The sequence below is a fragment of the Lutjanus erythropterus genome, chromosome 1 (genome assembly GCF_056507025.1).
Source record: "Lutjanus erythropterus isolate fLutEry1 chromosome 1, fLutEry1.hap2, whole genome shotgun sequence".
Taxonomy (NCBI): domain Eukaryota; kingdom Metazoa; phylum Chordata; class Actinopteri; order Lutjaniformes; family Lutjanidae; genus Lutjanus; species Lutjanus erythropterus.
Genome location: NC_139317.1, coordinates 46,067,265 through 46,089,869, shown reverse-complemented (window position 1 = coordinate 46,089,869; position 22,605 = coordinate 46,067,265). Strand labels below are relative to the sequence as shown.

General features: G+C 38.0%; 1 protein-coding gene across 1 annotated transcript in view; it reads left to right on the top strand.

The window, feature by feature from the left end:
• Positions 1–188: 188 nt before the first annotated feature.
• Positions 189–22,605, top strand: part of tmc3 (transmembrane channel like 3) — a 45,304-nt gene continuing 22,887 nt past the window's right edge. Inside the window, exons 1-10 of the mRNA XM_084722341.1 lie at positions 189–374; positions 5,423–5,569; positions 10,972–11,047; positions 13,220–13,301; positions 13,483–13,589; positions 17,894–17,992; positions 19,217–19,359; positions 20,676–20,823; positions 21,513–21,556; positions 22,112–22,259. Coding sequence (XP_084578467.1) covers positions 250–374; positions 5,423–5,569; positions 10,972–11,047; positions 13,220–13,301; positions 13,483–13,589; positions 17,894–17,992; positions 19,217–19,359; positions 20,676–20,823; positions 21,513–21,556; positions 22,112–22,259 — 1,119 coding nt within the window. The 5' untranslated portion in view covers positions 189–249. The remainder of the gene's footprint in view (positions 375–5,422; positions 5,570–10,971; positions 11,048–13,219; positions 13,302–13,482; positions 13,590–17,893; positions 17,993–19,216; positions 19,360–20,675; positions 20,824–21,512; positions 21,557–22,111; positions 22,260–22,605) is intronic.

Here is a 22,605-nt window from a genome sequence, read left to right as displayed (position 1 = left end):
CTGTGATTGGACTGATGAGTGTGTGTGTGTTTCAGTCTGAGTGTGTGATGCTCCAGTGGGGCTCCGGCTCAGCAGGTAGCTCCAGTACACACACACACACGCACACACACACACACACACACGCCCACACACTCCAGTCCAGTCAGGCTGTACAGTCCAGCAGCGTGCAGTGTGTGTTCACACACTGACCTGCACACACTCATCTCATGAACAGAGTCACTCTCACACACTGTGAGCAGCAGAGACAGCATGAGTACAGTGTCTGAGCCTCTGGTTGGCAGCAGCAGCAGGTCCCTGTCTGCAGCCAAGAGACACAAAAGTATCAGGAAGAACTCCAGGAGGATTTATTCAGCGTTCCAGGACCACCAGCAGGGGTGAGTCTCACTTCTTTCTTTTACATCGATCACTCTTTTTTCAGGATTCCTGGGAAGCCTGTCTGCTTTTGCCTCCATCTGTCACTCTCAGTCTCTCACTCTTTATGTCTGTCATCTTTCTGAGCCTTAAATGACATCCTGGACGTTACACAATTAGTCTTTAACTAAATCCAATCATGTGGGAAAACTACAAAGAGTTCTCTGTATTTACTACCATCCACTCTGACCTGCTGGTCATGTTTGTCAATTTAGTCTGAGCTCATTAATCACAAGTGGTTTTCAGAGTGGGTGACTCTCAACATTATTGATGTAATGCAAAGAACAAAATTTTTGATCACTAAGCACAGAGAAAAATCCCTTCCTAGAATAAGAGCTGAGCAGCAGGGATGAAAAATAAAAATAACAAGCAAGAAAAAAAGATGAGAATGAAAAAAGGTGGAATTAATAAAATAATAACTTGACCTATATTAATGCAAAAACTACAAAAAAGGGTGAAAAAAGACCAGAAAAAAAGAGGAAAACTGAGCCCCAATGTAAATGCACAAATATACAAATCAATATATTGATCACTTTTGAAAAGGGGTGCAAATTGTGAGCATTTCCCTTAATCAATCATTGAAAATGTTAACTATCAATTAATTGATTTTTATTTTAAAGAAAAAACTTTGCTTGTACCAAAGGAGACTAAATGCATTTTGTTCTTCCTCAATCAAATATTTACTTACAGCAACATGTTGCATATTCTCTGACAGCAGAAACATATAAAGACAGAAAGGCCTGCATATTTAACACATTTTACTTGATTGATCAAATTCTTAATGACTGATTACTCAATAATCGATGAATCGTTATCACTTCTAGTTTTGAATGAAACATTCGCTGTAAAGAAAGAAATGTTCTGCATGTGCATGAATACAGTTCAAACCAGAGAGAAGTCACTTTCATTGTTACATCATCAACCATTTGGTTTCATTTGACATTTTGATCATATTTTAAAAATCCACTGACGGCAAATATTACTCAGATATAATGTGGGCAAAAAGTAAATTCACGTTTCTCTATTGGTGATGATTGTGCTTGAATTGTGGCGTGCTACAGCGGTGACTGATGTATCATTTATTTGAAGCTGGAACGTTTTTCTTGTGCATCATAAGTATGATTTTCCTTCTTTTCTCTCTCTGTTTAGGGCTGCAACTAACAATTTTCATTACTGATTAATCTTTTGATCATTTTATGGATTAATTGATTAGTTGTTGAAAAAAAAAACATTAAAATTACAACAAAAAAAAACTGATAAAACCATGAAAGATGTTGATTACATCCTCAAAAGTCTTGTTCTGTCCACAACTGAAAGATTTCACTTTGGTGGACTAAAGAAACCAGAATATATTTTTGAGAAACTGTAATCAGAGACTTTGAAAAAAAACATTCAAAAAGTGACTCAAAATGATTAGTTTAATAGTGGATTAGTAATTTTTTTTTGTATATATGTTTATTTATTTTTCAAAGCAAAGCAACACAAAACACTTTTGAGACAACTCCCCTCCAAGAAACAAACAAAACAACAACATTTTTTATAAAGATTCCCTATTGATTAGTGATAGAATCACTCAACATCCCCACTAACATGCATTTTGGATCGCTTTCTATATTGATGGTTAAGATTTCACTCATTTTTTTTTTTTTTGGTCTTACAAATACACCAAAACCTCTTTATTTTCCAACAAGACCACGGGCAGAGGAGAGAAGTCAGCATTACAGTTCTGCTGTTGAGAAGAGGATATATGAGCTCTGTGTGAAATCTTCAGTTGAACAGCTTTTATTCTGTTACAGATGCTTAAGGTCTTTAATTAATAATCAATGAATGCAGCTCCATTTAAAATAACATCAGTTAAGTCAAGCAAAACAGCAGTCTCCTTCAAAACTCAGTACTAAGACTTATTTTTAACATTTATACAGCATTTATATATGAGAAGGTGCTGACAACGCAACTGAAGAAGAGCACTGGATATAAAGTTTTTCTTTTGTAAAGGTAAAATAAACACAAGTAATTTAAGACTTTATTTTTAAAATGCTGCACAGGATATGTTAAACCCCAATGAAGATACATCAGATGTAAGTGTCATGCACACAAAGAGCCCGACCCTCTCGGGTTTACAAGACACCAACAAGTACAGTTACAGTGTTAGAGATTACTTTTTACAGCTTGGTCTTAACAATGACACTTCTAGGGGTGTAGCTACAGGTGAAAATGGAAATAAATATTACATCTGTATCATAAATGGGAAAAGATTTTCAAGTACTTCACAAGCAATACAAGGTGTGAGGTCACTCTCCATAAGTAAAAGTACTGGTGTTTCAAATAAGTAAAAGTACAAAGTATTAAATAAACTACTCAGAGTATTAGTAACTTTCAACTGTGATGTCACAGTTACCTCTCCAAATTAGGGTTGCAAGTTTTGTGCGTTTTCTTCCAACAATAGTTTAAAATGCTAATAATCAATTATCATTAATAATTAATAAGATACAAAACTTCATTTTCATTTTTTTCTCCTTTTTTTTTTTTTTTAATAATTTTAAGTCAAAGTTTCCTGATTTAACAAATGGCTCCTCCAGACAAAACAATGTCAGATGAGGTGTAATTACAGTCATGTTTGTTGATTCAGTATCTATGAATAAATTTCTAATTGGGTAACTTGATTGATTAATGATTAATCATCAAGGTTGGTGATCAGATCAGCTGATTGGCTACTAAAATGTAGATGAAAGGTTTGGATATTAATTCAAATTGTACACAGTACTCAACTGTGACTTTAAAAGTAACTAAGTAGATTACATGGTGTAATGAATTCTTAAGTACAAGTAAAAGTACAGACTTGAAAATCTACTAATAAAAGTTCAAGTACTCCAAAAAAAACTACATAATTACAGTAATTTGAGTATTTGTAATTAGTTACTTCCACCCCTGATTCACTGTACACAGCACCTATAACAGATGAGCACTAGGCTTGGGTGGTGTAAATCTATTATAGTATACCAGGGAATTAAGAAATCCTGATGGTGTGATTTTCAATACCGTCATGAATACAGACGCTCCTCTTTCTCATAAACTCATACTGAGATGCTGTATTGTTGTGCACAGCTTCTGCCACTAGTGGTCAGTGTCTATGTGGCAGTGCAGTTGAGCAGACAAGAAGAAGAAACATGGCACCTTGGGGATTAAGTTACAGGACTTTAAAAGAGGTAAATAAAAGAAGAAGAGTTAAAGAGATGAAAAATCCCTCTTTTTCTTCACTGCAATCTGCAGATATTTTTGCAGCAAGTAAAACTACATCATGTTTTTGATTTGCATGCATCATTTTTTATCTATAAACACCCAATTTTTTTCATTAGGCACTACAAGACATGACAGTTGGAATTCACATGATGAAATACTGTATATACAGTATTGATCAGCACTACTGGCAGTTAGGAAATTCATTACCATTCACCAGAGGTTCCACGTTCCCTGTGTTTGTATCGTTTCTCTATTCATCTGAATTTTTCACTGAATAAAAATCAGCCACTTGAGGATGTTGTTATGATTGATAGATGAATAAATTAAATTGAACTGTACAACTGAGGGAGAAAATGAAACAACTTTAAAGGGACAGTTCACCCCAAAATCAGAAATACACATTTTCCACTGTCCTGCAGTGCTATTTATCCATCTGTTTTGGTGTGAGTTGCAGAGCTTTAGAGATATCAGCTGTAGAGATGTCTGCCATCTCTCCAAAATAATGGAACTAGACAGCACAAGCACAGAAAATACAGTTGAAAAACTCCATTATATTGGAGAGAAGGCAGACATCTCTACAGCTGATATCTCTAAAACTACAACTCACATCAAAAGTATCTAGATGAATAAACAGAGCTACAGAGTGAACTGTCTCTTTATGCATGCACAGGCATAAAAGATTATTTTTTTATCTCTAAACACTCAATTTTGTTCATTAGGCACTACAAGACATGACAGTTGGAATTCACATGATGAAATATGCAATATACAGTACTGATCAGCACTATTGTCAGTTAGAAAATGCATTACCATTCACCAGAGGTTTCATTTCCCCTGTGTTTGCATTGTTTCTCTATTCATCTGAATTTTTGACATGATAAAAATCAGCAACTACTTTTATTTCACACATACAGTACAAGTAAGGGGAGAAAATGCAAAGTTGAAATGACAAAACATAACTTCCACTGGGACATGCAGGCTTTGACCTGTGAGTGTCTGCTCTACTTTATATTAAATGAGACAAAAATTAGAAATATGTTCTTTATTAGAAAGAAGTTATACCCTAATTAGAGACTAGACAAATACTATATATAATATGTTCTTCATTAGACAGCATTAAACCCTTTATTAGACAGTTTTAGGCTTTATTAGAGAGTAATTAGGTAATGAATCCCTATTTATCCTCTAATAAAGTCTAATAAGGTTCCAATACACCAATACACTTAAATTTACAGTACAGTTCTATTGTAATGTGAGAAAGTCTTATAAGGGTCTGAGAAGATATAAGAACATATGTTATTTTCTAATTTGATACAAAGTATGGCTTATTATGTTCTGTGCTAGAAAATAAAGTGGTACCCAAAACTTTGCAAAACTCCACTGGTTGCATCTGGCAGTTGTGGTAGCATTGCAGTAGGTGCTTCACCATCTGTTGCCTGGCAGAGATCTGCACTCTACTCAGTGCACTCTTCTAGTTTTTTTTTTTTTTTTTTTTTAAATCAAGCTGTTTGATATCTGATCTCTACAAAATCATCTGGTCTAATTCACATTTATTTTCAGTGTTTGGAATGAGTAGATCAGTAACCATGCTAACCTAATAATGTATCATCTAGTTTCATTTAGTTTTCTTTTTCAGAAACTAAATCATAATGTAACACCATTATTATTTTCCTGCAGTGCCTGAGACAAGATTCTTTATTTTTTTTTTTTTTCTATTACGGTGCAACAGCCCGAGCCGTGTTTCATTGTGCCCCTGTGTCTCATCCTGCAGCTCCTCAGATGATGAAGATAAAGAGGATGAGCGGGTGGACAGCAACGACCCAGAGGAGATGTTCCAGAACATTCAGTACCAGAAAGAGATCATTGCCAACATCCGGACCAGACCCTGGCCGATGAGACGCAAGCTGAAAGTCCTCAAGTACCCCACTGTTTGTTTGTTTGTTTGTTTGTTTGTTCTCTCTCTGCTGCTCTTAACACACACACACACACACACAGAGAGACACACAAAAATCACACACCCTGTGTATATGAGAAAGGCTGCTTTTCTTAATGAAAGTGCTCCGGAAATAAAAATGTCACTGACTTTAAATAGCCAAAACCTGACATACTGAAGTACATCCATACATCAACCCAACCTTTAGAACACAAAGAATCTAACTTATTCTAATCTATTTGATTTATTACTTTGTTATCATTTCTCCATGTGTGCTGGATGAGAACAATGAGATAAAACAATCACTAACTCTTACACCAATCCTGTCTCTTAAAAATGTAAACTTCACGATTAAATGGTCTGTTCAAAACATTATGGTTTTACTGACAGGGTGACAAGTTACCTTTTGGAGATATGTGGTTCACACAGGTCAGCAACACTACAAACTTATAAACCATGATGCATTGCTGTAGATTAAACTAGCCAACAGTATATAAAGTTAAAATGAACTCAACCTTAAACATCTACAGCAGAAATACGGATCAAAAAACATCAGATATAGTGAAACCACTTTTATACATGAGCATTTTACTAGTAATACTTAAAGTATTTTTTGCTGATAATACTCACATACTTTTACTCAAGTAAGGTTTTGAATGTAGGACTTTTGCTTATCTTTTACATATTTTATACAGTGTGGTATTGGTACTTCTACTTAAAGATTGTGCAAAAGGAAAGGGGAGTTTTTCTTCTCAATACTTTACACATGTTAGAAAATAGTTGCTTAAAATGTGAAAACACTGAGAACTATGTAGTGCTGAATGAGTTATAGACCGTTAAACTGTCGTGAACTATTTCTGTGTTCAGGATTTTTTGGGTGGAACTGGAACATGGCTCGGTGACGTGCCAGAGCCATGATCCCCCAAAATTATATAAGCCCCATGTACCGACACCTGAATGACACCGCCTCCCCCTCCCCTCACCCTCACTAACAGTCAATTATGAGCGTACCTTCAGCTCACTTGAGTTCCAACAACCCGACACAGAAGACACAAAAACACCATCCTGTCACCGTCCTCTGGCTCTGGTGGCTCAAACATGTCTGGACATGTCCAATAAAGCTGCTAGACGGAGCGTCCATGTTTCAGGTGGTTTTCAGGACCTAGTGGTGTTTGACACAGACAGCGGAGTGGACACACCCCCAGTGTTTCAGAGCAGAGAAAACTGCTCATTTTTTCATGATTTTGTGACCTAATTGATATACTTATAGTGATTTTTTAATCATTAAAATTTATTTGGGTGGCTAATAACATGTTTCTGTGGTGTGACAAATTCATGACACACATTTATTGTTGTTTTATATGATGTTTAACTAAAAGTTCCAACACTGATCCCGCATGTGGTTTGATTTCTAAAAACACCTAAGGCACATTCATTGAGGAAATATTAATTTTGGTGTTTTCCCAACCCTGGGCAACATAACTATATGAATGATAATCATGCTTTACTTGCCACAAGATATTGAAGAGCAGCTAATATTTTGATACATTAATCAAAAAAAAAAATCCTGATTTTGTTAATACAAAAACAACCTGAAGAAACCCCATCGAAGAATTGTGTGGCCCATATATTAAGTGATTCATTCATTTATTCTTTCCATTTCTTTCCATTAGGGCTTCTTCATACATAAGGCAGAAGACATAAACATATAAATGTATGGTTATTTGTAAGAGACATCTAATATTTTGATTTTGATTAACATAACCATTTACCACCATTTATTAGAAACACCTCTGTGGAAAATGGCTCTACTTGTGTGAAATGCAAACTGATGTCTAAATGCCGATGTCAAGTTTATTCCTAAGTGTTGTGATCAGACATAACAGTGCAGGCTCACTGTGTTCTAACATTTGGCTGAATGTAATTAGACTGGTAGATAGAGAACAGGCTGAGCAGGGAGAACCGGAGTAGATGGAGAGCTTCTGAGATGTGCTGAGTATGTGCCGTGGATAACAGGTTTTATATGGGCAGTTTGTTATTACCGCAGAGGTTTTATTACTATCATCAGGGACGGGATGCAAGTCTGCGTTTTTACACCCTCTTTAATCTCAGGCTGAATGTCTGCGATTACTCCCGCTGCAATAACAGCTCATATTTCACATCACAAACCAGTGATTTTTAGATTTTCTGACAAATTTATTTGAGTTATTCTCAGAATTTGACTCTAACCTCAGCCACCAGCCTAACTAATGGCATCATATCATGAAATGAAACCAGGAGTGTGCCACAGTTATAAAAGCTACAGTTGTTTCAATCGGAGAGTGTATAAAGTGCACGTTGTGTGTCCTCATTGACTGATACATGGCTCATAGCCCTCTGAATGTCCCTGCTGCTGTGACAGGATGAGCTGGTTTTACTGTCTTATGGACTGTAAATCAGGATCACCTCAGACAGTTTATTTTATTGTGACCAGTCTGCAGGGACTGTTTTTTTTAGAAGACTCTGATTTTAGTACTGGTTTGCACCATCATTTAAATTGTTACAGTGGTAGTTTTTAACAATTTTAAAGAGTATACATTTTAGAATATATAAATTAGCCTCCTTAAACCACAGAGCAAACCACTCTGTAATTATAAAAGTAGAACCTAAAAAACAAGAATAAGAGTGCTAAAGCAAGTAAAAAATAAAATGTAAATTACACAGACAGCAGCATACAATAAAAACAGGAACTACAAAAAATAATCAAACAAGAGTCTGAGCCAGGTGAACATTTTGAGAAACATGCATTTCTTTTTTTCTCTGAGATTGAGATGAAAAGGTTTCAAAAATCAATATAAATCTCATATCTGTGTAACAAAATAACCTAAACTCAAACAATCAGACTTAGACTTTTATGGCTTTCAACCACATCTCACAGTCCTCATCAGTGTCTGAATCAGGCTCAGGTATCATCATGTGACATGCGAGTGTGGAGCTTTGGTCACAAGATAACATACGAATAAAGGGTGAAAGCTCCTAGAAGCTGCTACTGTAATTGCGTTCAGGATATGTTGGCACATGTACTATTCCCAAATCAAGCTCAAGGTGAAGTTACCATGGGGACAGCAGCTCATGCAGATGCAGCTGGCAGTTAAGTAGTCATTTTTTCAATTTTATTTCAGAAGCATGCGTTACCTGTGACAAACTTCAGCGTTAAGCTGACCAAGCTGGGACCTAAGGCTATTACACTACTCAGCCTACTTTGTTTAGTTGCTAGACAATAATTTGGCTGAAATAAGACTCAGGCTAACTCAGCAAGAGGCAATCAGAGACTGTTGTACCCTCATTTTTATAGGGACCTGGCTCCACCACAATATTCTGGATCAAGCTATCACAATCTACAGATGGAATGTATTTCACACTGAAAGAGCGCAAGACTCCTTGTAAGACAAGCGGTATTTATAACAATCGTGCTTGCTGCTGAAACGTAGTCTGTTACGACCCCAAGTTGGGCTAGGGGATGAGGGGTACAACATTGAATAAATTTACCTGGGAGAAAAAGGAAGGAAGGAGAACTGAGACAAGATGTAAACAAAAGTTCATTTATTAACAAATGTGTGTCAAATTAAGTTGACAAATTAAACTAACAAAAGAGTTAACCTACTAAATTAAACACACACACACACAAAAGACAGCAAATGTCCATGCTAGCCAGGGATGCTAACAAGAACATAAACACAGAACACAACAAGTGCCTTTGTTAGCTGGCAGGACTAGCAAAGCACATGGGGACACCCAAACGTGTGCCCTTGCCAACCATGAGGTAAACAAGGCACATGAAACACAAAGACAAGTGACTTCACTAGCTGAGCCACAAGTAGTCTAACCTGCTGCTGCAGGATTAGTCTGCCGAATGGCCCACTGGCCCTGACTGGCTGCACTCTCCAGGCTTTTCCTGATTGCAGAGCAGCTGCATGTGATGCCAGTCACTGCAATCTGCAAGGGAGGGAGGGGCAGAACCTGGGCACAGGAGAGCACAGCACCACACAGACACTGTGGCACGTAACATAGTCATAGAAGATGCAACAGCAGAGCCTGGAGACTTAAACACCAACACCAAAGATATATGGCAAGTGATCCAGAACATCACAGGCTACAAAAGCAGGAGTGCCTCCATCATGTGTGAAGCCTTGTTACCACATGGGCTAAACACATTTTATGCACATGTTGATCTCCTCAACAGAAAGACAGCTGTAAAGTTTACTCCATCTTCAGTGTCCCTGTACCTAAAAAGCCTGCAGTGTCTAGTCTAAATGACTAATACCCTGTGGCTCTCACCCCCATTCTGATGAAGTGCTTTGAGAAACTGGTTCTCTAGCACAGAAAAGCATCCCAGCCAGGCTGGACCCTCACCAGTTTGCGTTCAGAAGCAACAGATCCACAGAGGATGGCATTTCCTCTGTTTTCCACTCAGTCTTCACTCAGTCTTCATCAGAATACTGTTTGTTGATTTGATTGCTTTTCGGAGAAACGGGGGAAAGACACACACCCCAGTCTACATTAGTGGAGCAGGTGGACAGTTTTAGGATCCTGGAAATCAACATCACTGAAAACCTGCAGTGGACATCACACATCTCCACCCTGGGAAAGAAGGCTCATGATGTACAGGGCTCAAGACAGGAGGATGCTGCAGTGGGTTTCATTGATATCCATCTACCAAACATCAGTTAGGCTAGCTGTCTTTATGTGTAGCTAGGCTAACCACATGAGTGACCCCTCTGTACTTAAAACACAGACATGAGATTGATCGATCTGTCCGTTAAAGATATGTGCTGCCCGATTCTTTCATCTCATTACATTAAGATCTACATCTTGTCGTGTTTGTGTATGTGGTGGTTGAAGAAGTATTCAGATCATTTACAGAAGTAAAAATGGCAGCACCACAATGGACAGTGGAAAGTTCTCTAGTACAAATCAGAGTGTTTTAATGTCACTAATAAATGCATTAGGTTATTGGCATTAAAATGTAAGAAATTTCAGTCTTCTTTTTCTTTATCTCAGAGTGTTAAATAGCTGATACATAAATGATTTTGTACTACAGAAAATTATGGATGTGGTGGAAGACGCACCATTCGCTTTCACACTGGGGTTGTCCTAAGTTCCTGCTCATTTATTATTATCTTAACCAGAACACCTCAAACTGTGCAATCACACTCCGACCAGCAATCATTAAAAAACAAAAAGAATAAAAACTAATAATCATAGCCACCAGATGAAAGGACAAAATGTTAATATTTACATAAAAAAATATAAAGCAGTAGCAGAAGTGTGGAAAACAGAAATATCTGAGTAAAGAACAAGTGAATGTGAATAAACGTGTCTTCCATCTGTGTGTGTTTGTTTTGTAGGCAGGCCAGGGAGATTGTTCTGAAGTATGAAGGTCGCCTAACCAGAACCAGAGGTTACCAGACTGCAGGAGCTGACGTACGTACACACCAACACAATCACCGCTGTTGTTTTCTTCAACATGCAGTAACACTGATCTCACTTTGTAGAAAATGAAAAACAGTTTGAACTAGAAGAGGTCACTCATGTAGAGTGTAGATTTCTGCTGCACAACCAAAAGAATATTGGATGATGATCAGATGTAACCTGTTTGTAATCACCTACGCTTTGATTAGTCACTGTAATTTTCATTTTAAATTTCCTATTTTTACGTAAAATAAATACATATAGTATATTACAAGTTACGTATGAACACTGCTAGAAGGTAAGCCTTGTTTTTAGTCGACCAGTTGTTAATGACATGCAGTCCCCACCAGCCAGTAAGAGGAGTGAGAGTCTGTATAGATTATGTATAAGTTTTATTAAGATTTTTCAAGGTTTTGTAAAAATTGTGAATCACTGCAACCACAAGAGGTCCTTAAGCATACAGTCATAAATGTGCACAAAAAGTTCAGGCTGATGGGTTCGGTGGTTGGCGAGATTAGCTGCGGACGAGCTCCTCACCACCGATTGCATGGTCAGATAGCAATGGTGCCACAGAAATGTGAAAAGAAGACTCTGCTCTGGCTGACTTGTCACTGTGGGCAGTTTCAGTGAAATGTGCTCTGTACTGTACAGCTGACTCTGTTCTGTCTCACTGTACTCTGAGAGGAGCTTCTCTCTGTTATTTCACTGCACTGCAGTAACTTGATGATCAGAGCCAGAATCATAAAACATGTTTGATTTCCTTTGTGCAGCTGCTGAATTCTGGTGTTAACAAAGCTTTTAATCCTCCTTTGGGCTCAACAAACACACACTGCAGATAACTCTTACTGTCTTGCATCCACACACATGCAGAGAGGAAGACAGACAGAAAGACAGAGAGCGATGCAGCCATAGTGCAGCAGCATGAGTGAATTTATAGCCTGTTGTTATAGCTCAGTTTAATTAAAATGTTCAGGCTGCTCAGGCCCATTAGAATAAATTGACTTTTAGTGAGCGGTCTGATGATGACTTATTAATTCTACAGTTTGGCTCCCAGTTAATTGAAAATCAGAATCACTGGCCCAGCTGACTTTATCTTGATTAATAGTCATCATCTCTCATCTGACTTTATTTTTCATCACATTATAAGATGTTTCACAGTCACATCTTTCCATTCTCATGTGGACAAAATGTATTAGAAAATTCCATCCACAGTGATCCAAACTACACAAGACAATTTGTCAGCAATGTAATAACAGAAAGTTACTATTACTAACTATTGGTCTTTTGTTGAGATAATTTACTTTTCTTCTAAAGAAGAAAGGTACATTATCTCAACTAAAGATTATAAGTCAGCAAAACTTTTTAAGGTTTATTTTCAAATTTAAGAGTTTGAGTTGGACTCAAAACTCAAAAATCTCTTGCTGTGCTTTGACTTGAAATTTTAAGCCATCTCAACTATTTTTTACAGTTTATTAATACCCATGCAAAATAGCCTCTATAACCAACCTAACCAACAAAGGTAACAAGGACTAGTCAATAGGAGGGAACGTTCCTGAGAGCGAGTGGGAAAAAAATAAGTGGTTGATCAGTTAGGGCCTTTGATGTGTTACACTATAGTAATCCCCACCATCTGGTAACTGCATGTGCAAAAGGTTATACTTTAACTGAAAGGTGCTAAATGCAAAAGTGTGAAAAACCTCTTGGAGGAAGTGAATTGTCCTCAGTGGAAGCCACTACAATTGTCCCACAGTGGACAAACTGATCACTGGCTCTGTATACAGCCTTTTGCATTTTTCTGTTCTCCTACACTGTTGGAAGGGGAGAGTGAGGTGTTTGCAGTCTGCAAACTCACTTAGATGCCACTAAATCCTAGGTTTCTAGGTATTTAATCACCAAATGTTTCTTGTACAACATCTGTGTAGATTGCAAAGCTTCTAATCATTATTATAATCATTATAAGAAGATGCCTTCTGTCGTCCAAACTGATCAGATATGAACAGCAATTTGCTATTGATTTGTGTACCTGCCTTTCAGTATTAAAGGAATTGTACAGTATACTAAAATGACAATAACTGGCGTTACTAATGAAACTGTTAGAGATATAAAACCAATTCTCAGAGCTAACAGATTATAGTAAATCAGGGGTTCCTCGTGTTCTTTAAACCTCGGTTTCTCCTCCTGCAGCTGCTGAAGAAAGTTTCCCGGGTGCTGTACAACATCGTTGTTCTGTTTATTCCCTGGGAGGTGAGGATCAAGAAAATCGAAAGTGAGTTGTCTTTTTTCTCTACAGAATTAATGAACGCCATTCTGTCACTGAATAATACCCAAGATGCTGTAATTTAAGTATATTTTTCTCTTTTTTTAATTGGTTGTGTACTATCATATCACTGTTTGTGTGTATGCAACATGTCAGTCAGTCTCAGTCAGATGTTTCCTGTCTCGTTGAGGTCACTTTGGGTCGGGCGTGGCTTCCTACTTTATCTTCCTCCGCTGGTTGTTTGGGATCAACATCGTCCTCACCATTATGACTGGAGCCTTCATCGTGCTGCCAGAGGTCAGCAAGTCTCTGACTCTCTATACTGTACAAATGATCTTATATGCTACATTATCTATGTGAATCATCTGTGACCAGTGTGAATGTGAATGATTCATCATTTTGTGTTTGGTGACCGACAGTGGTCAGTGTGATGACAGGGAATAAGAACCACTTTGGTTTTCTTGCCAGGGCACCAGGCACCCCAGATCTGACTCAGCTAATAAGGCAAATAGCTTCATGGCTAGTCTGACTCACCTGATGTCTGCCATTAGTTGCTTGTTTCACACAGCATCACGACATCTGCTTTCTAAGTTTTCAAAGTCCCTGGGAAACAAGAACAACCTCCAAGCTGCAACCTACAAGCTGAAAACGGCAAATTATATTATTATTCCATACTGCTTGTCTGGCGTAAGTCTCCTAAAGCCCCGACATGCTGTTCACTTGCATATGCACACCATCACACCACACACACACAGTTCAGACGGTGTGCACACACAAACAAGGCTCCAAGATAAGGATCTACAGTGAAGACTGAGTCTATAAACTTTCTTTCAAGTCAACTTGGCATGTTGGGGCTTTAGGAGACCAGATACCACCCAGATTGGCAGCAGATTCTGTTTTCCTGTGAAACTCCAGCAGTGAACTAAAAAACTAACCCAACCTTCAATCAACATGAAGGTGAGTAGATAATAGAGTAGATATTAACTGAATTTTGATTTTTGGTTGAACTATCCCTTTAATGAAAGCACTCAAACATTCATAAATGTGGAGGTGTCTCCTCTCAAAAAGTTTTCCCAAAAACATTACCTCAGCAAAACAACAAAATCCATGAAACTCACCTGATGAACAAACTCTAAAAAACTCTTCTGTCACGTCCTACTTTAATTCAAATTTATCTAATTACAAAAAATCCCCATATGTTTGGTAAATACAAAAAAATGCTTTGTATGATTACACAATGTTTTGGTCAGTCAAATGCTGGTTTTGCATAGCCAGATGTCTCTCCACAGCGCTCACCGTTGGAGAAAGATCTGGCTTCACACATTAACAGTCTGCTATAGGGGGAAAAAAGGCCCTGCCTTGTTTGCATTTCTTTTAAGAAATTACAACCTTCTTGGGTGGTGCTAAACCTAGGATGTAGTGACAGTGCTGCTGCAAAATAGTGTTGAGGGGAAACTCGTTTTGGCAGAACATTTGTACGTCAGGAGGTGAGCTCTGGTATTGTCAGTGTGTTCTTGTTTCCCGGGATCTCTGAAAATGCAGATAGCAGACACTGCAATACCACGAACAGTGGCAGGACTTGACCCGGATTGCGTATCCAATCTGTCAGACTACTGAAATACTAAGTTAAAAAAATTTAAATAAAAAATCACACACTCCAGTTCAGTCACAGCTGATTGGTCGTAAATGTATAATTTTCTGATATTTGCAATGTTGTTAATGTCAGTTATTCTTAGATTCTTGGTTGACTTTGTCACCTCTGTAACTGTTCTGATCATCAGTACAGATCAGAGGATCCTTTATGACAGAGTTCATAGCTGGTGGTTCTCCAGCGGCTTCAGCTCTACAGACTGTAGATGAGAACGAAGAACAGTGGGGAAAAAGGCTTATAAGGATTTATGTTTGTCTCTGACGTGCAGCCACAAGCAATTTTCCCGGACATGACTTATTCCATCATCCCCAACACCTAATCTTCTTCCTCCTTTTATTTCTTCTCCATCTCTCCCTCCCTCCACCGAGTGTTGGGACTAACCTGCCACTGTCTCCTCTCACACATCCCTTTATCTTTATCTCACCTAATATCATCCAACATCAAACATCATGGATGTTCTGTCAGATTTGATGTGCGTGCCTGTGAATTGTGTGACCAAACATTCACTGATGGTCACCTCAGTTATTCTTCATGTTTTTATGTCTTCAGATTGCCTACTTTTTAGGGTAACACTACAGATACACATCGCACCTTAATTTTGTTTCAGCACGGAGGGCAGACAAGTCAAAGGCAATTTCAACATCAGACTTCTGTTTTGTTTTTATTTATTTATTATGGTACAAATTTTGCAACATAGTTTTTGTTGTGACCTCTCAATACTGGGACCCAAAAACAAGCACAGCCTGGAGAATGGAAGAGAGTTTTAACAGTTTATTGTAAATAGTTTCTGAAGACTTGGCGGGGACGGGCAGGATTCGGGATGCAGCAGACTGAGCGGGAGCAGGCAGGAAAGCTGGAGGCAGTGGGCAGAGATGAGGCTGGTTGGAGTGGCAGAGCAGAGCAGGCGACGGAGCGGGTGTGGAGAATCTGAGGCACAGGGAAAAAAGGTTAGAGAGGTCCAAGGAAAAAATCATCCGAAAACACAACAAATTCTTCAGCTGCGTGAGCCTACACGTTTGTACCATACAACTGGCTGAACGATCTGGCAGAGACTGGACTGCAGAGCCGGAGTATTTCTACTGCTGGAGTTGATTGGTGGATGGCCTTCAGGTGAGCAGGCAGATTGGTAGCAGGGGTTGATTGCAGCAGAGCTGATGAGCCACGCCCAGACACACAGACACAGAGAGAGAAAAAACAAGGAACCACAAGAAACAAAGGGGAGGGGGAAACAGCTGACACATGAGGGATGAAGGGAAAGGCAGATTATGACAGTTTTAGGGTTTGGTCACACCAGCATTTGTAACATTTGCTTGGAATAAATGTGAGTAGTAGATTCATTAATGGCAGCTAAGTGAGTCATCAAAAATGAAAGAGGCCTGGATATCATTTCGGTGCTACTGCTGTTACTTTGAATCTTAAGGTAAAAGTTGCATTTTGAAAAGCTGCATTACAGTTTTTTGGTAAAACTAAATGTGTGACAGTGTAACAGTATAGATGAAGCATTGTGCTGCAGAGATGCTTTAACCTGCAAATCATATTCTCCAGACTTAAGGGCACATGCTTCTCTGGTACAAACCCCAGCAATGAAAAATTAGTTGCCATAGTGTTATGACTCTTGTCTGACAGGTGCAAAGAAGGAAGTGGTGTGGTGTTGTTACAGAGCTGAGCTCAGGAACCTGCGGCTCTGGTTCTTTAATCCCTTTCTAGAGGCTCCCTTTTGCTCTTTGATAAAAAAAAATGGAAAGGAATAATAGTTATTTTTTAACATTTTAATTTTAATTTTTATTGGCGCCTGGGTGGTTCTGTGGGTAGAACTTCCACACCATGTATGGTTTGACTCCTGCCTAGCCCCCTTCCATCCCTCCAACCCCCCCCAAACTCTCTCTTCCCCTTTTTTGTCTTCACTTCGCCTGTCCTATTGATTGAAGACATAAAACCGCAAATAATAAAAGTAATTTTCATTTATCATTGTTGTAAGCATAAAGTGTTTTTTAACATTCTTCAGTTGTAAAAATGTGTAGCCTAAACTTTTTAAATATTTGATCAACTAAAACTTGCATAATAGCCTGTGTCAATGGCTGAAGGTCAACAAAGACAAAAAACACTTTATCCTTCTGCACAGTGAGTTCAAGTTTGAGTTCTTATAATCATGAAGAAAATTACAAAAATTACTGTAACGTCATTGGCAATAAAACAATTTTATCTGTACTACAGACATAAAAATATGTATGAACAAAAATCGCAAAAGATGAACAAAATCTGAGACATAAGATAGTGCAAATGCTAAAATACGGAGTGAAATATGATACTGAAGTACCTTATTTAGTAAACTGTATAATCTGTAATCTAAACAAGTTGTCATGCAACTGTAAGCAGTTCTGTGCAGCTCAGGCTGCCACATACAGTCAGTTAGGTGTTAAGACGTGTGGATCTTTGAACTGTTGAACTGAACAGCTAGCTGGAGGCTCCTGCCTCCAGTCTTTATACTAAGCTAGGCTTATTATGCTCTTATTCCAGCTTTGTACTTAACACACCACTACAAGGTTGATAAAGAAAGCAAAATGTTGAACTATTCCTTTATTTGACATGTCTGCTCACCTAACAGTGTGGTGCAGTCAGTAATTACAATGACCTGCAAAGACCTTATGGCTCCTCTTGACAGATTTAATGTCTTTATGCTGTTTTCCCAAACCTTATTCAATACTAAAATCTGTTTAACAAGATAAAAAGTGTGAGCTTTGAGATCCTCTCTCTCTCTGTCTCTCTTTCTCTCTCTCTCTCTCTCTCTCTCTCTCTCTCTCTCTCTTCCTCTCTCTCTCTCTCTCTCTCTCTCTCTCTCTCCCTCTCTCTGTCTCTCTCCCTGTAAGTACAATATAAACACAGTATATAAAAGGTATTTTATGTGTGATTATCCTAATGCATTGAACTGCTATATGTTTGTGTGTATTAGCTGCTGGCTGGAGCTCCGTTTGGAACGACGAGGAGTAAAACTATCCCCAAGGAGCACCTGGCTTCAGCCCAGGACCTGGACACCATCTGGTCTCTTGGGGCAAGCCTCTCTTTCCTTTTACTGTTCTGTCAATAGCACATTACTAACAGACACAATGGAGCATTATTCAAACATTACGTTACTGCCTCCCTGACCTCTAATCCAAGGCACCGTCACTCAACGATTGTCTCCTATGCATAAAGAAAATTAAACTGTGATTAAAGAAATCACTAAATCTTGTGAGTGAGCCAATTTTAACAGCTTTTTAACTACCTGCTGTTCCTCAAGAGTGACACCACTTCCTGTTTAGCAGTGCTGGAAACATGACACCGGGGTAAATCCACTAATTTTTTTTACTCTGTTTCAGCGGAGGCAATGAATGCTCGTTGTCTCTGTCGATTTCTGTGACTCTTTGTTATCTCAGCCACAAATGTCGCCTGTCTCTGATCACGCAGCACTCGAGCATCAAAGTAGTCAGTGTTGATTTTGAAAGAGGGAAACAGGTAACAGATATAAAAAAAATAGGACATAACCACTGTAACATTTCTGCTTTTTATGGTTTACGATTTCACATGATAGTGCCCTTCTGCATACCATGAATCCACTGCAAAATGAATGGCATTTGTGTCCATAGACTGCATAGTAAATAAATAATAAATGGTGGAATTTGTGATGTCACCCATTGGTTTGTACACTACTATTTTGAAGCCTCAAGTTTGGCATTGGTTTTTTGGAACCATAAGTGACCACATTTGGACAAGAGGGTGGATATGCATTGGATATGCATGTTTCTATTCTGACTTAAGTTGCCATGGTAACAACCTGTCAATTAAAAGGTAGCTAAATGCTTTATATGGTACTCTAAATAGGACCATGATTTATAAAATGAACATTGTGCTGTATTGAAGAAGACTTTAGGGAACTGCTGACTGAGGTCATAACTCAAGTGAGAGGTAGGCTCATTTTCTCATAAGCCTACATCCAGTCGAAGCAGATCTGAAAGCTCCATCCAATATACAGTCAAAATAATAAAATACAGTGTATGTTGGGGTGTGCAGTTGTTGTAGTACCTGGCTAAAGTATGATCAGATCATCAAACAGTTTAGCATTCATGATGATCTCTGATGAGTCTGTGTTTGCTTTGCTGTTCAGTTGTTAGATGTGTTAGACTGCATAGGTTTTATACTCCAGATGTAGCTCAGATAGCCTTCTAAACTTATAATCATGTATTGCGCCTCCTTGAGTTTGTTGTGAACGTGTTGTGTGTGTGTTTGATCTCCACAGGGCTACCTGCAGTACTCGGTCTTGTTCTATGGTTATTACGGCAGGGTGAGGAAAATTGGCAGTGCAGGGTACCGGCTGCCTCTTGCCTACTTCCTGGTTGGGATGGCTGTGTTTGCCTACAGTTTCATCATCCTGTTAAGAAAGTAATCATTACATTATGTACAACTCATGCTGTTGATGATGTAACAATGTGATGTAATGATGTATAAACTTGGTCATAGTGACCACATGATGTAGTGAGCCAAGTCACAAAAACTTGTTGCTCATTGAAAGGTTACAGTTGAATGACAACAAAGATTATTTTAATCTTAGATTAGGTCTAATCAGAGTGCAGCAAAATTAGGTTTAAAAGATTTTAAATTAATTGGTTGCAGAAAAAGGAATCTTAGTTTATACTGGAAGATTAAATTTTTTTGTACTTTATATTTGTTCACTTCTATATATTTGTCTCATTGTTCAGCAGCATTCAGAGTGGAAAGCAAAGGATGAACTTCATAGTACAGGAAGACTTGTTTTTAACTGTTATATGATCATAGCTTTGATTTGACTTCGATTTGAGTAAATCCAAGTTTATGTGACCAAAATTACACAGAATAGTAAAAAATAAATAGGACATACTTTTGCTCATATTAAAAGAATAAAAAATAAATTTGAGTGTTGTCTGGACCTAGTGTGTATAAAATATGGAAAACCGTTATCTTACTAAAACATCAGAAAAAAGTTATCGGCTACCTAAAAGTTAACGAAAAGTTAAATTGTTTGCTAGCTAGCTAAAGAGTTTTTTTTTTTAAGTTACATTGCTTGCTAGCTTATTATAAATTAAATAAATAAAAAAAAGTTGTGTTTGGTTGCTAGCTAAAAAGTGACTTAAGTTTTGGTGCAAAATAATTAAGTTTGATCTAGGTTTAGAGTAAAGACTAAACTGAGGTTTAAAGGGAGGTTTAAATTTAATCTTTCTTAATGTTAAGCTAGTTAATTTGGTCTTAAAATGAATCGTTGCTTTGGTTTGGAGGACATGACTACGTTTTAACAGGTTAAAGCCTCGTGTCTAGTCTAGTGTCTCTTAGAGGCAGCAATGTTCATTACAGCCCACAATACAAATGTAGTGGACATGTTGAAAAACATATTGAAGAATGATGAATGAATAGTTCTTAACTTCTTAAGAGTTGTGTGATTGTCATGGGGAAGACACCATAGGAAAAGTCATATAAAGTCAATGAGGTATTCTCATGAATCACTTCACAACAATCTACCAGTTCTAATACATATTGATCATTTTTATGTCAGCCAAAGGAAATATATCATGGTGATAGTGCCAGAAGAATCATCTGCATATTTAATGGATATCTAGCAGAGTTTGTTGAGAATCTCAGTCAGAAGCAAAGTGTTGGACTGGTTGCATGATAATGATATTGTATAATTATATTGTAACATGCTTTGAATAATAATCCTGCTGCAGAATGGCTAAGAACTCTCGTCTGAGCCTGGCCAGCGCCTCTGATGAGAACTTCACCTTCTGCTGGAGGGTTTTCTGTGCCTGGGATTATCTGATAGGAAACCCTGAGGCTGCAGAGAGCAAAGGAGCTGCCATCGTCAACAACATCAGGGTCAGACACTTTTACCACCATTTTTAATACGAATTTTTAGACCATAATTCTTATTTAGCCTTGATTTAGAGGGGCTATAGAGTCGACATGTTATTGTTGAGACACATCAGATAGCAATATTATTTAATGAATTAGTCAAAAATATGAAGATTACCAGTGCACAGGGGTCCTTACAGCTAACCTTTTTTTTATGCCTGATTAATTCATGTTTTTGTAAAAATCTTTGGGTGTTGACAGAAATCTGGGACACAACTCTAAAGGCCAACATAATTTAGGAAAGAAAATAGATTTTGAAACACACATGGTTATAGTAGCACATTTTTACACCTGTGTAATCAGTAGGTATTGTTGGTTTTAGATGTAAAGGCTTTTAACACACAAGGCTATTTTCTGGCACAGAGCAAGTTTAGAAATTTAAAAACATTAAAGCAGAACCAAACATTTCATAAATGACATATATTTCCAAATATATACAAATCCTTAAAGAACAAATTTTCACCAAAAATAAATAAATAATTTTCCCAGTTCATAAGAATGGGTGATATCTTTATTCACTGTTCTAGTAAGGACAACCAACCCCCCCCCTTGTATCTCTGCATAAATGTATTTCTAACACTTTTCACGCACAGATATTATAAATGGAAAATTGTGACGAGCTGCATTTTAAAACCAAATGTTTTTCTGAACAGGAAGCCATTGTGGAGGAGCAGGAAAAGAAGAAGGACACCAGTCTGTAGGAGCCTTTCTTGTTCTTCAGCCTGTGTTCTTGATTAGTGCTCAGTGTTCTCCCAGTTAGATCAACTGAAACAACCAAGCTGTCACCCCAGAAGCCTCTGCTCTTTACTCATTTTCAAATGCAGCTGATTTACAGCAGCCGGCATGTCAAATATCTAAAGTTTAGACACAGTAATAAAGATTCATCCTGACATAAGTAACAGAAAATAATGGTAGAAGGTGATGGTAAATGATAATGGAGTGACAGAAGAGATTAGAATGAGTGCACTTTATCTCCCTCTATATCTCAGCTATGACTCTTTAGATGATCTTTAGATGATTAATATTCTACTAATAATTATGTAGTGTTAAAACAACAATGTAATATTTAATATTTAAATACATTGTGAATGTTTATGAGTGCTTAAACCTATAATTGTAAATTGCTATAAGCACAGTAGAATGCATTATGAATATGTTTACTGCATGCATTATGCATTAATAATGCACTATAAGGCTTTCTTGGTGTCATAGAAAGTGTTAGTATTTCTGTGTATTCTGTGTGTCTGTTCAGGGCCGTTCTGATCAGTCTGCGTATCTTAGCCAACATCCTGGTGCTTCTGTCTCTGGCCGGCAGCATCTACATCATCTACTTTGTGGTGGACCGCTCTCAGAAACTGGAGCAGGAGAAGCCGGAGCTGACGCTGTGGGAGAAGAATGAGGTAACAGAGCAGAGCCGACATCATCATCATCATCATCATCATCATTAGCTTCATTAGATTATCTAACATACAATACACTTCCACGGAATCGATGAAAGCGGAGACCTGAGATGGATCCAGTGGAAGAGGACTGTTGAATGTCAACCTCCATGTGTCAGTGACAGCTCATCATTTCATCCACTTCAGAGAAGCTGCTGTTCTATCAGCCTAATGATCCCATGATCAGTTCAGTGCTCCGCTCTGGATCAAAATATCGTTTACAAGCCATCTATTGTAACCATGATGGCAAGATGATCCCCTTCTAATGAGCTACCACAGCCTCCTGCATGGGTCCAATTTTGCAAAC